At 50.8% G+C, this 14342-nt stretch overlaps 1 protein-coding gene across 1 annotated transcript in view; it reads right to left on the reverse strand.

Annotated features, from left to right (window-relative positions):
• ITGA9 (integrin subunit alpha 9) overlaps positions 1-14342 on the reverse strand; it is a 257076-nt gene that overhangs the window by 213512 nt on the left and 29222 nt on the right. The window contains exons 5-9 of the mRNA XM_015564847.1: positions 12451-12580; positions 9726-9811; positions 7265-7333; positions 3647-3784; positions 1615-1720 (exon numbers count right to left, since the gene is read on the reverse strand). Of these exons, the coding sequence (XP_015420333.1) occupies positions 1615-1720; positions 3647-3784; positions 7265-7333; positions 9726-9811; positions 12451-12580 (529 nt within the window). The remainder of the gene's footprint in view (positions 1-1614; positions 1721-3646; positions 3785-7264; positions 7334-9725; positions 9812-12450; positions 12581-14342) is intronic.

Genomic DNA, 14342 nt, shown 5'->3' on the forward strand with positions numbered 1-14342 from the left:
CGCTCGAATGAATTTTATTATTTCTTCAAGGTTCTACACATACGTACACCTTAAGAGATCTCAAGTAGGTTTAAGATGTTCTCAAAAAATTAGGGTTGGCACGCAGAAGAATTTTGAGTCAGAGATTTTGCTGGTTTTGGCACATACTCACAAAAAGGTTGCCCATCCCTGTCCTACCTCATTCTCTTAGGGAGAAAAATATCACTGAGCCACCCAAAAGAAGAAATACAAAGATAAACCTCTGGCCCAATTTCCGTCCGCCAGGGGCGGGAATTCTATAGACAATGGTTACTGCATAGAGAAAGCCAACTCTAGCCCTAGGTTGTTTGGTCAGTGGATAGAATATTGGACTGCAGACTAAAGGGTCCCGGGTTCGATTCCTGGTCAGGGCATATGCCTGGGTTACTGGCTCAGCCCCTTGTGTGGGGCGGGCAGGAGGCAGCCAGTCAGTGATTCTCTCTCATCATTGATGTTTCTCTCTCTCCCTCTTTGAATCAATAAAAAAATTTTTTTTTAAAAAAAGTCAACTCTATTCCTGGATGAGGAAATGTATACAATGGCATTTGCTTCACACACAGAAAAATCTGACACTATTCTCACAAACTGACAATTCCTGGAACGAAGCCTAGATCTTCCTTATTTTTTGCCCTTTGCTTTTAACGAAAGTCATGTGTCCGCAGAAGTGAGGTCAAGGGTGAGAGGCGTGCACCCATGTGACCTCCAGTGGCGATCCCCGCTCTTGAATGAAGGCCTCTCGGGCCAGTGGTGTGAGGGCGTCCAAGCAGCCTGGCCTGAGGCTAGAGCGGTCCCCAGTCCCTCTTCCACCTCGGCCATCGCCCCGGGACATGGCTCCTGCAGGTCCTGATGTCTGACATCTGCCTCTGCAAGGAGAGGAGGGGGCTCCTAACAGGCCAGAGAGAGAGGCCACATTCGGGAAGGACACCTGCTGTCCGAACAGAACTACACATTCGGTGTCCCCCACCCCCAACAATTAAAACTTATTCAAAAGTCCGTTCAACCCGGCCAGGGTGGCTCAGCGGTCGAGCGTCGACCTATGAACCAGGAGGTCTTGGTTCGATTCTCAGGGCACATGCCCAGGGGTGGGCTTGATCCCCAGTGTGGGACGTGCAGGAGGCAGCCGATCAATGATTCTCTCTCATCACAGATGCTTCTATCTCTCCCTCCCTCTCCCTTCCTCTCTGAAATCAATAAAAATATATTTTTAAAAAAGTCAGTCCAGCATGCTGTGACTATCAGGGGAGAGCATGTCAAACTCTCGCCCTGTGGAGCATCAGAGGCTCAGAAACAAGATGTATCTGCGCCGGGAGGAAGCTGGCTTGAGCTCCTCTGCCATCCGAAGCCCCAGCGGACCGGCCCCAAGGTTCACTGGCCCCACAATCACATAGCAAAACACACAGAACTGACGAGACAGGACTCCTGGAAAGCAAATGCCCGTGGGCTCAGAGCTCAGCCCTGAGTGCCCTCACAGAGAGCATCTTCTCTGAAGGGGTCCTCCCCCATCACCCCCACTCCGGTCCCCCGTGGGCAGGTAGATCCAGGAGCGCATTATGCGGGGGGGCCAGGTTGGAAGGCAGGGGACAGGCGCTCACCCACCTGGGAACCCGTCGTCGTCAAGGTCCCCCAAGCTGGCGATGCTCTCCCCAAAGTGTGCGTTGTAGGCGCCATCCCCGCTCAGGGCCAGCTGCTCCTCCAGGGCTCCCTGGGAAACAGGATGGAGGAAAAACGGAAAACAAAAACACAATAAAAAAAAAAAAAACAGAGCTGGGAATACCACTTCTCTAGCGCACTCCCATGGACAGGAAACTCCTGGGCAGACTCAAAGGCACCCAAACCGCTCTCTCTGGGGGCAAGATGGGTCCCTGGTACCTGGGCAGCATGGGGCTCTCCAACAGCCTGCGGTGCCTTTTGGAGGGAGCGTGCGGGAGGCAGCCAATCAGTGATTCTCTCTCATCATTGATGTTTCTCTCTCTCCCTTCTCCCTTCTCCCTTCCTCTCTGAAACCAATAAAAATATATATTTTTAAAAAAATATGAAGAGGTTCAAGAGAAATAAGAATATTTAGGTACTTAGGGTCAGCACTTGGCTTTAAGAAACATGGGCTGTGGGGGGTGAGATGTGGGGGTGAAATGTTCCCAGAGAAGATCTGGGGAACGCTCCTGCTCCCAGTGTCCACGCCCGGACTTAGACACAGGGTCGGGCTATCCGTCTGGTCGCTGCCTGATTGCCTCAGACAAGTTAACACCCACGAGATGTGTCAGGCTCCCGCGAACAGAGTGGCTGGGAGGGGCTGCGTGAATGCCTGCTGTTCTCATCTCCACAATGATCACCTCATGTCCCCCAGGCACCTCCCCCACCCCGGCCCCCTCACCGAAACGTCAGCAGAGACGCAGGTGACCAGTGGCTGCACCAGGTACCAGGAAGCATCTTCTTTCCCTTGCAAAGAGTTTGCAAACATCCAAGAAAGCCCAAGGCTCGCGTGTGCCCTGGCTCCATTGTCACTGGCTGCCCTTTCTTCCTGGCACCTGCCCGCCTGGTTACAGTGACACGCCAGCACCTCTACCCAATTGGAATATCTAGCATCTTGTCAGTGCTCAAAAGTACACTCACCGTTTTTTTTGATGATGAAAGCATGACATGTTTGCTATTTTGGGTAAAGATAAAACTAAAAATCTGCCCAAGACCACCACCCAGAGCGATGTTATTAACCTCCTCTGTGTATTTGCTCTACTTTTAAAGGGGGTTTGTATACGCCGTTTTTAATCCTGCTTTGCACTGATTATCTCATAAGCATTTTCTCATGTTAGCTCCAAGGCTGGTGGTACCAGAATTTATTCATTTAACCATTCCCTCCTGGCTGAATACTCTTACTTCCAGGTCCTGAAAAGATTCCGCTTTCTCACTGGTCTCCCCACCACCCCCTCCTCCACTAAAGGGAAACAGAGGCATCTTTCTGCCCCATCACATCCCTTTCATGATTCTGCAGAATAAGGGACATCTGATTAGGGCTCTTGGTCCCCACCCAGCCCCCATGGGGAACTAAGTGGCCCTGCTGCCTCACACCTCCACCCACTCACCCAGCTCCCAGCCCACTCCTGCCTGTCTGCCCAACTCCTACTCCTTCCTCAAGATTCCTTCTAGCCATTGTGTCCTCTGAGAAGGATTCCCTGCTGCCTGGACAGATGCGTGTGCACACCGAGGAAGGCAGCACAATCTAGAGATGAAGCTCTGAATCCAGCCTGCCTGGGTTCAAACCCCAGCCCCACCACTCCTTAGCTGTGTGATTTGGGGCAGGTTACCTGACCTCTCTGGGCCTCAGTTTGTTTGTTTTTCACCTGAAACATGGGGGCCACTGATACCAGGTGCACATTATACTGAACTCATTCACAGAGAGCGGGAGGAACAGCTCCTGGTACCCGGTAGGCACTCAAAACACCGCCATTAAGATTTTCTGAACCCCTGTGTGTTGGCAGTTGTAACTTTCCATCAGTGGAACACTGAGCTTTCTGAAGGTAGGAAGCTCATCGCAGGGCGCAGTGCGGGGCCCAGAGGGTGCTCGGTTACTACTCGCTAGACATGTCCCCCCACCCCCACCCTCTGTCCACAGGCTGCCCAGCACTGTACTCACATTTCCTCTGTTGATGTAGACGGTGACCTGCCCCTCGTCCCTGATCTCAGAAAACATGGGGGCCCCCACCAGCAGGTCGGAGAGGCCGTCCGCGTTCAGGTCAACTGCGCATAAGGAGGAGCCGAAGTAAGAGCCCATCTGCAACCAAGTCGAGTTGCAACAAAGCGTTCAGTGTCTGCCCTCACACAGGAGGCCCTCGCTCTCCTCCAGCCCCAGATCCCTCACAGGCCCTGACGGCGGCGCCGCCCGCAAGCCAGAATGCCAAGGTGAACGGGCAAACACCCGACTTCCCTGTGTCTTGCAGCTGTGACGCGGGGCCCCCAGGTGCCAGGAGACCAGAGCTAACTGGCTCAGAGTCCCCTGTCCTGGAGCCCTACTGAGGGGGACAACCAACAGACCCATCCCGGGAGAATGAGGCACTGTTTTTAAAAATACAAACTGAGGTTGCAAGTATAGGTTCCAACCATCATAAAAGCACCAGCAAATTGGAATATGAAGTTTCAGGACACAGGGAGGCATGAAACAGGTGACCCCCTCCCAGCCCTGTGCACAGCTAAAGGCCAGTTAGGAACTCATGGGCTGAAGTGACAGAAAAAGGGAGACCTAGTGGACCACTGGATGGATGAGGGACCAGCCAGGCTACACGGGCTCATCCTTACTCATAGCCTAATCCAGTCCCTATTACCTTAAATCGGGGTTCTTGAACCCAGACGTGAATGGGATCCAGGCAAGTGATATAACAGGTAGGAAACAAACAGCCGTGCGAGTATGCTTACAGTGGCAAGTGGTGCTAGGCTTCAGTGGCTAAGGCACAAGAGGGAGTGGTGGAGACTGTGGCAAACTGGCATCCACAGACCCAGCGACGGGAGCAGCTCCTACCCAGCTTCGGTCAACTGCTACCCTGAGGAAGGCCAACCGTCCCATGGTCCAAGAGAAGCCCCAAAATAAAACAATTTATTTGAAGGGCCTATTTTTTTTTAATGATAGCAACTAATTCCTATTAAAAACAAACAAACAAACTTACTACACAGGACAAACAAACGTTTTTGTAGGCTGTATCCTTTCCAGAGGCTACCAGCATGCAAGCTCTGATCTTTATTAGAAAGGCTACCCTTTTAACATCCATGTTTTCAAATAAAAGGGCTCTGGTTCTACGGACACGAAGCCGCATTTCCTTTCACTGTTGCGAGTGTGTGGGCAGCTGACTCCGGGGAGTCTGACACAGGTGGAGGACACTCCAGACCCCTCCCTGCAGTGACCCTGGGCCAAGAGGACTCCGATGCCCTCTCCCAGGCACATACCAAGGCCACGTGCACTCAACCCATATGCCCCCCAACCCTTCATGCCCAAGAGAGGAGGGCAGAGAAGGTTCCGAGGCACGGGAAGCAGGGACACCGAAACCAGCTGCCAGTCGCCGACTCGGTGGCTGTGCCCATCTCCCTACCCCGGACATGAGTAAAAGGACTGAGACCCAGGCCAGGCCCCAGAGAAAGACTTGTCTCATTCTAATGGGCTGTTTAACTTGGCATGTTCTTCGGTGTTAACTCAGAAATCCCCAGACGTGAAGTTCCCTATCTCTGTTTTGACATAACTGATGCATCACATACTCAGTCAATTCCGTAAAACTTCAGCCTGGCAACGGCGCGCTGTGGGGTGCGCGGTCCTTGCTCGGAGAGCTCCCGTCAGCCTGGGGGTGCGGGGACGTGGGCCTCGATTAACATCTGGACTGCACACACACTGGTGATTCCTCATGTGTCCTATGCATGAAGCATGCCCACCAATGAAGACCAGAACTGGGCTTTTTCTTTCTTTTCCTTTTTCTTCCTTTTCTCAAGGTGAAGCCAGGAGATAAGACTATCTGATCAAACTCTGGCCACACGAAAGCAGAAGGAACCGGTGGTTTACTGAGTCAGACCCCTCTTGTGTGTGTGAGGCTCCGCTAAAGGCATCCTTTGAGAGCCTGGGGTCATGACCTTCCCCTATGAAATGACAGAGACATCAGATAGGCAAGAATTCCTTATATCTTCGGGGAAAAAAAGCGGAAGAAAATGCCTAAGGAGAATAAGGGTCTATTTCAAAACCAAAAAGAGGCGATGGGGGTAAAGCTAGAAGACAGTGCAACCAGAGGGCAGGAGGGGTTGGCCGACGAAGGAGCAAGTCTGGAACTGTGCCAGGAGCGGGCAAGACGAGCCCTGAAGAAAATGACAAGCAGCGCCCACGCCCGCCTTGGTCCTGGGGACTCTTTGCCACTAACGCACAGTTATTTCTCTCTAACGCTGGGGGTGCTTGGAAACCTCTGCAGAACTGCTCACGGGCATTTTCCAGGGTCGCTGCTTTGCGGGTTGGAAATGTTAAAATAACTCAGGCAGCCCAGCTCTCGGGGGAACGCTGAGCTGTTCTCAGGGAAAAATGTCACAAAACTGAGTTTGGAGATGCATTTATTTTATTTTATTTTTTACTGAAAATATGATGACAATTCAATACTGAGCATGTGCCTTAAGGTTGCTAAAACTGCACAAAATTAGTAGATTTTTGTCCTCGCAATAGGACTCATCATCAGAACAGTATGTAACTCATACAGCAGGTCTGACTCTGAGCAGAAACTGAACTAGGGCGAGGACACATGGCCGCCCAGGAAGGAAACAGCTTTTTTCCCCCCATTTCTCTGGGTAGTGGAAGAGAAGTCACCTTCGGACAGTCTCCTGGTGTCTCCCTCCCAAACCTCAGGTCCTGTCCTCTCCCCAGAACTCACTAACCCCGCCTCACCTCCCAGCTGAATTCCTGTCCCCTCAGAGCTGCCAGTCATGCTAAGCAAGCCTGCTGATCTAAGCCACACTAAGGAGTGGGTGGCGGATAAGCCCATGTTTAATAATCAACAGCATCTCCAACTGGCTTACTTTCAGACTTCGGTGCCGTATGAATAGAAATTAAGATGGAAAATCTGCAGGAATTTGGATTAGGGATGGTATGAGGACAAGATGACGCAGGCAAATAAACTTTGCCCAAGACTAATTTGAGGGCTATTTCTATTTCAAGGCTCTAAAGGGAAACGGGTGACTCTTTCTGGTTTGTCTTCGTGTGACAACAGTCCCTGTGGCAATGGAGGCAGAGGGCTCAGGATGCGAGGCTGTGGGGGTGGCGCTGTGCTGGTGAGAGAGGGAGCGTGAGACCCATTTGTCGGCAGGCCTCCTTGGAAAGTAATCAGGTCTGCTTGCTACCTGTACACAACTGTGTGTGATCTCTCTGGAGGTGCAGATGTGTATGTATGAGGCAAAGACAGACAGACAGACGGAGAGAGACAGAGAGGTCAAGAGAAACAGAGTATGCAGTCATTTGATGACAGTGTGAAATACAACCTTTTACCAAAAAACTCTAAGCTGAACGTGGCCCTGTACAAACTCATCTTGCTACCTGTCTCCAACAACCACCTGAATCCCATGAATCAGCAGGTTACACTCAACGCTGAGAAGGTAAAGAAAGGCACCAACAGGCAACAGAACCACCACATAAACACAGGGCCCAGAGACAGCCTTTAAACCCATTTTCCAGCGCGTAAAATCTGACTTCCCCATGATGACATCTCTCAAACAACACAAACATATATACCAAGACTCTTACCTTTTTACCTGATGCCTGAAAAATCTTAATTAAGGTGCCTGATCTTCGGTCAGCTCGAAAAATATAAACCTATGAAATGAAAAAAGAAAATCTAGTTAAGATGGAAGCGATGAGCAAAGATATTTATCAGCATCCTCCTGGGAGTCCTACTGAAATGCCTGACCCGTAGCAGGACAGGTGTGCTTCTGCCAGCGGATACTAATGCAGTCCACGTGGCTATCATTTTATCAACTCTGCAAAGAAAGTATCCTTCACCTCCTCCGCTCCTGGCCACATCATGGAGGAAGCCACGCATAGTAAGACCCTAGGAGCTTCCAAATCACCAGTTAACAATTCAACACTTAGAAGAAGTGTTTTCTTCCTTGAAATAGTTCTTTCATTCCTATGAGTAAGAGCTTGAGCAGGTATCCTACTAGTATATAATAAAAGGCAAATATGCAAATTGTCCCCTCAGGAGTGCGACCGACCAGGAGTTCGACCGACCAGGAATTCAACCGCTCACTATGATGTGTGCACCACCAGGGGGCAGTGCGGAATGAAGGAAGGCCCCAGCCTGCAGCTGGGGGAAGGAAGGCCCCAATGGGCCCTGATCACCGGCCAGGCCTAGGGACCCTATCCGTGCACAAATTTCGTGCACCAGACCTCTAGTATCAAGATAAGAGAGAGGGAGGGAGGCATTTCAGAGCAAGCAGTTTTCCAAGGTGACATCACAGACCTGGAGAGTCATGACATTTGCTTGCGTAAACAGGAATTTAGCTGGCAAACACCAGAGTTAAACATTAAATACATTTCTTTACTGGGGGTGGGGGACTTCTCAGAGCCTTTAGGGTGCATGTATATACCATAAGTCTCCGCCACAAAGAAGATCATGGAGGTGGAACTTCCTAAATGACATGACTATGGAAGTTGTTCTTCAAGTTACACGTATGGGAAGAGAATGTCTCACGAGAACCAGGGCAGGGGACCCTCGCACAGGGTGAAGGATCTCAGTGTGAATGCTGTCATGCCCAGATAACAGAAATCAATCACCACCCAATTCCTGAAGGCCGGAGGTCCTTTCGGGGGTGCCTGGGAACCAGGTCTGTACCAGCTCCCATCCCTGGGACTATGGGACAGTCATCAGTTTTATCTGGGGAAACAGCGACCGGTTTCCCCAGTGCCTCTCATGTGGCCCAACCAGAAGCAGCATCAGCTGACGCGTGGGCATCGCTGGGAACTGGGAGGTGGAGGTTTTGATCGATGCCACAGAGGTGCCGGTGCTCCGCGGCTCCTCCCCCAGAAGACATTATCAATGCGGGAACAGCGCACAGCACTTCCTCGTCCTTCCACGGTGGAGAGGAAGCATGTGACTCAGGGAGACCCATATCTTTCTTGAAGTCACCAGAGTTCATCTCCATGCTTCCCCCTGCTCAGTGCCCTGGGGTTTTCCCCTGGTTTCATTTTCAAAGACCCTTTCTCCACAGCCTCAGCATTGTGGGGAGGGAGGCACATGCTCCATAAACACCAACAGTGACCTCTAATCCTGCCCAGGAGGGCGCAGGGAGATGACCCCATAAACATATCACAGTCAAGCGGGTCAGCTGGTCATACTGACGCCAATTAACAGTGGTCTCGGCCCGTCACGGCCTCTCCAGAATCCAGACCCCATTACACTGAGCCCCCGGAGGTATGGTTAGACTACCTTAGGTCTACCCCATGGGCTCACACCATTCCTCTGTTCAGTCTTTCGCATCAGAGAACCTACAGAGTGTATTAAAAATGCAGATTCCTGACTCATGTGGATCTACCCAACCTACTCAATCTGGATTTCCTATTCCCTGGAGCCAAAGACCCATCAAGCATAGTTCTCTGCAGGGTCAGGCTCCAACCGCGATTCCCAAAGGGACTCAGACAGCCCTGGACCCATGGGGTCTATTCTACACTCTGGGCGGATACTTGGGGAAAGTGACCCACATATTCCCAGTCCAGCCTTTGGGCTGCACCAGTCTTGGTTCCAAAACATTGGGGGAAATAAATATAAGAATCTAGACCCCAAGATAAATTCACAAAGATATCTGGGACTAGACCTGGCTCTATGAGGTCAAAGTCAAACTTGGAAAGGGTTTGAGAAAGTAAAAGATTTGAAGTTAGCGGGGGGCGGGGGGGGAATACTGCCAAGGTCAGTCTTAACAATCTCATTTGCACACGCGTGTGCACACACAGAGTCAGCTGTGAAAAACATTCTCAGATGTGAACGTGCAGGAGATGGAGAGTGCTATCCACACTCTGATGCAGCTTCCAGGTCAACTCCCAAAAGTGGCTGGAAGGAGACAGCAGAGGTGCCTCAATACCTCGTCACTTACCTGCCAGCCACCCAACAGAATCTTCAGATCCAAGGGAGGTGACGAGCCCCTGTAACAGCCACAGTGTGCCCCCTCCCTTCTGTCTGACCCCCCGCTATTCCAAAGGCTCTTCTCCTCACCTTCCCAATGCCTTCATCCTGGGGGGCGCCTCCTACCACATCGGTGGTGGACGGATGAGAGAAGTGGCCGGCGGTAACCGCATAGCCTGTAAGGAATGGGCAGACGCCAAGGGCAGGGTTGAGAAACAATGACAGGGAAGAGAAAGATCCACCAGAGGAAGACGTTTCTCAAGTAACCCTCATTAGGCAGTTATTATCCAGCCAGCCTTGGACCCAATGGCAGCTGTTGGTCTTCTCGTGCTGGAATAACTCATCTCACACAAAGACATGTTCGCCAGGACATCAGGGCAAGAGCAGTCTCTGTCTGACTGCTTTGGGACTAGGCTACCTACTCCAAGTCTGTTTTCTTTTTCTTATTGACGTATTTTTGAATGTTCATACAGTACACACATCTGAAGTGTAGAACTTAATGAATGTGTATACATGTATATAACCATGTAATCGCTGCCCAGAGTGGATGTAACCATGGAAACACAACTGAGGAGAGTCCCTCATTCCCTTTCCCAGTCAATGCCCCCTCACAAGTAGCCACGCTTCAGAATTCTATCACTACACGTTATGTCTTCCTGGTCTAGAACTTCATTCACTCAACATAACTGTCACACCCATCCATGTTGAATGTAGTAGTTTCTTTTTATTGCTGATTAATGTTTCATTGCATGAATATATCACAGTATCTTTTTCCCCCCTCCTATTGCCAGGCATTTTGTTTGCCTCCACTTTGGGGCTATTAGGAACAGCTTGTATGTGTACTTTGGATGTCATCATGGCCTTTAACCTCCCAACTCTAGGGGGAAGATATGATTATTTCTTCCATGTCAGAGATGTGGAAAGTGGGACTAAAATGTGATTGATTAAGCGAGATTCCCAAGACCACACAGTAAGATTCAAATCCAATCTGTGTGCCTCCCAAGCCCTTGCTGTTGACCATTAGGCCACACTCCCTCCTAAGAGAGGCAGAAAGACACTAACAGAGATGGATGGATGGATGGATGGATGGATGGACGGACGGGTGGATGGGCAGGCAACGAATCTGGATACAAAAGGAATCTATAAAGAAAGGGAAAAGTTGTCTGCGCTTAGTCTAAATGTTTCCTGTACCTTTTGGAAGCCCTGCTGACAGGCTGAAACCTGTGTCCTCCGGCCCCCAGAAACCCTGTGCCATAGAGTCCCCAAACCTTGTCATCAACCTCAAACCTAAGCTGTGCCCGTAAGCTCTTTGGGCTTTGTGATGAGACCACGTTAGGGTCAATTCTTATTCACCATGTGGCAGCTCTCTCTCAGACTGGAGGCTCATGTTACCCAAGAGTATTCTGAGTGACAGACAGCAAAGCCTCCGGGGAGCCTGGCGAAGCCGGCGGCAGATGGGGCCTCTGTTCCATATGCAGGGAGAAGCCACCAGCCCCAAGCCTGGACCCTACAGCCACCGCCAAACCAGCCTCTCTCCGGCCTTCTTTTCACTTTCTGACCTAGTAAACACGGGTCGAGTCCCTACGAAGCACTAGGTACAGTGCTGAGTCCTGGAAATGTGAGACAAACGCCCCACTGCCAAGGTGCTCCCAGCCCGGCGAGGGTCGGCGGTATCTCCGTGGCACGCACAGGGGAGGCGGCTCAGGGTCCAGACCTTGAGCATGGGAACCACGGGTTTTAATTAAACCCCCAACTTTGCCATTGAAGAGCCACGTGACCTTGGCTATTCCGTAACTTCTCCGTACCTGTTTCTTTCGCTATACAATGTGGATGGAAAATAACAGCTATCTTACCAGGCTGTTTCGGGAATGAAAAGCAATAACAGGCAGAGCCTGGCGTACAGTAGGTGCTCAATAAATGACAGGACTGAGGAGCTGGGAGCACAGGGCAGCGAACACCCCAAGGACTCGGAATAAAGGTTTTATGGTTTATTCACTGGGGAAAACCTTGCAGTTAGAGGGGAAAAGGCAAGTGGACAACCCTCTACTGCCTTCTCACAAGTGGATCCCTGTGAAAAGGGGGTGGGACTCCCCCAGATCTAACTTATGGGTAATGTATGCAAAAGAGCATTGCTTTCTCAGCATTGGGCCTGAAGTTAGCTTCCTTTTCAGTCCAGAATGACAGCACTTAGGGCCTGAATTAAAGAAAAGCCATGTAGAATGTCCATGTACACAAGCAAAGACAGTCTACCCTGTTCTTAAAGAGACATGGTCAGGCTGGGCCTCATTCTTGCCCGGTGGCTGGCTGCTCGCTGAAGCTGTGTCTATCTTCTTTCTAGAAGATTAAAAAGGTTGAGAAAACAGGAGGAATCTTTCCGAGCCTTTGATCAAACCCCAGCATTAGGCTGCTATCCATTGTGATAATTTCTGGTTCTGATTATCTCTGTTTACAACCATCTTTGTGACCCGGAAGCAGAGACCTTACCCAAAGGAACGGCATGGAAAACCGGGGTTCTCTTGCACCCATTTTGTATCTGATCATTTGAATGTTGAGTAACTGCTAGAATAAGAAAATAAAACGTTTGCTTCCCCAGAGGTTCAAGTGCCAGCTTTTTAATCGAATCACAGTTTGAATTCAGTTCCCTGCTTTGTTTCTCCTCCGTAGGTGGGGCTGGATGGTAAGGGACTGTAGCTAACATTGTAACTGATCAGTATGGGTGTCAACGCCGGCAAATCCTTTCCGCCCCCAGTAAAGTGAACATCGTGGCCATCGCTCCTGTGTCCCTTGTCACCTGTCACCTCCCTGAGCTACTCACCCAGGTAAGTGTACCGCCTGTTCATGATCGCTTCGTCGTTCAGCTTGAAGTAGGTGTTGTCCGTCAGGTTCAGCACCTTGACCGTCCCAGCCCAATAAAACGACCCCGGGGCGCCCATCACCACCAGCTCCTGCCGGAGAGAAACCCAAAGGTGATCAGAAAAGAAGCTGAAGGGGGAAGTCGGCAGTGAGATGAGAACCACCATCACCACAAGGAACTCGTAAGTCAATTCAAGACACCTCACCGGGGTCTCTCTTCAGCTGAGCAATACGAAAACGATGTCGCCCGATTCCCTGGCGTCACGGAGTCTATACACGGACAGGGCTACCGGGAATAGAGACCAAGATAACTGAGCACGTGGACAAGACGAGTAACAAACTGGGTCTCTGTCCTACCCACAGAGGAAGCCTCACATATGTCCTCACTTTCCCACCGGGATCAAACAAGGAAATGGCAAAGATCGGACACTGCCCGAATTCTAGGGAGCGATGCTCGGGAAAAGATACCACCCCCGTCTCCAGCCCGGCCTCCAGCTCCGCGATCCAGCAACTGCACCTGCCCGCTACCGAGCAGGAGAAAAACAGGGACCAACATCAGCTTTGCAAAAAAATAGGCAGGAAATCCCTTCCAGTCCTCACTCAGGCCTCTCGTCTCAGAAACGGCTCTGAAGCTGGGTGTTCTGGCCACTGTGGCCCCTGCAAGCTCAGAAGGATGACATCCAGAGAGCAGGGGGAGTTGTGGGAGGCAACCAGTCTATGTGTCTGTCTGTCTCTCTTCCCCTCCTTTTTAGAGAGTGGACGGAAGAGGGAGAAGCGCAGTGAGAGAAACATCGACGTGAGAGAGACGCATGCCTGCTTGCCTCCCGCTCGTGCCCCAGTCAGGGCATGGAATCGAGCCTACAACCGACGTACTTGCCCTTGGCCAGGAATCGAACTCACGACCTTCCAGTCCGAGGGCCGGTGCTCTAACCACTGCTCAGGGCAGGGCAGCACTACTCTTGTAAACTGACCTTGAAACACTAAGACACATCTCTCTCCAGCTTTTCCATTAGCAGCAATGGGCCAGCAACCTCGACAAGCCTGAGCACCCGGCTATGCTACAAAACCATCCAGGGACCAACGCTGGGGGTACTTCTATGCTCAGAGGTGACTCGGTGACCCACGGAGGGCAGCACGGAAATCTGCACGATCTTACCCACAAGGAGATGCGTAACTGCTAACGGAAGTTGGAAAACTGTGCTAACCGAGACAGCTCACATCGGGATTCTAAGTCATGGTACGTCCATTCGACAGATTCTGTGGCCATAAAAATACTGCAGACGATCTGATGGCACAGAGTCACACAGTGCTCTGAGCGTGAAAGAGTACACCAAACAACACCCGTGCCGCGAGCAGGCTTATAAAAGAAGAGTGTATACAGACAGACAGACCGAGACCAGACGGGTAAGCTCCAAACTGTGTGTGGTTTTTCTACCGGGTGACAGACAGGATTTCAGGAAGCCTTTTTTGATTATTTTTCTCTCTCTCTTTTATCCCAAAGGTTTATTTGCTCTGTGTTTTCTCAAATTTCTAGAACAATGATTAAACACTGACAATGAAGTCATCTCAGAAAATGCAAAACGGGCCCTGGCCAGTATTGCTTAGTGGTTAGAGTGTCAGCCTGTGCATGGAAGGGTCTTGGGTTCGATTCCCAGTCAAGGGCATGCACCTGGGTTGCAGGTTCGATCCCCAGCCCTGTTTGGGGAACGTTTGGGAGGCAACCAGTCAACGTGTCTCTCTCATATCAATGTTTCTCTCCCTCCCTCTCCCTCCCTCCCTTCCAATCTTTCACAAAAAAAAAAAAATCTCCCAGTTGGCGTGGCTCAGTGGTTGAGCGTAAACCTATGAACAGGG

This window comes from Myotis davidii, unplaced genomic scaffold (genome assembly GCF_000327345.1).
Source record: "Myotis davidii unplaced genomic scaffold, ASM32734v1 scaffold81, whole genome shotgun sequence".
NCBI classification, from domain to species: domain Eukaryota; kingdom Metazoa; phylum Chordata; class Mammalia; order Chiroptera; family Vespertilionidae; genus Myotis; species Myotis davidii.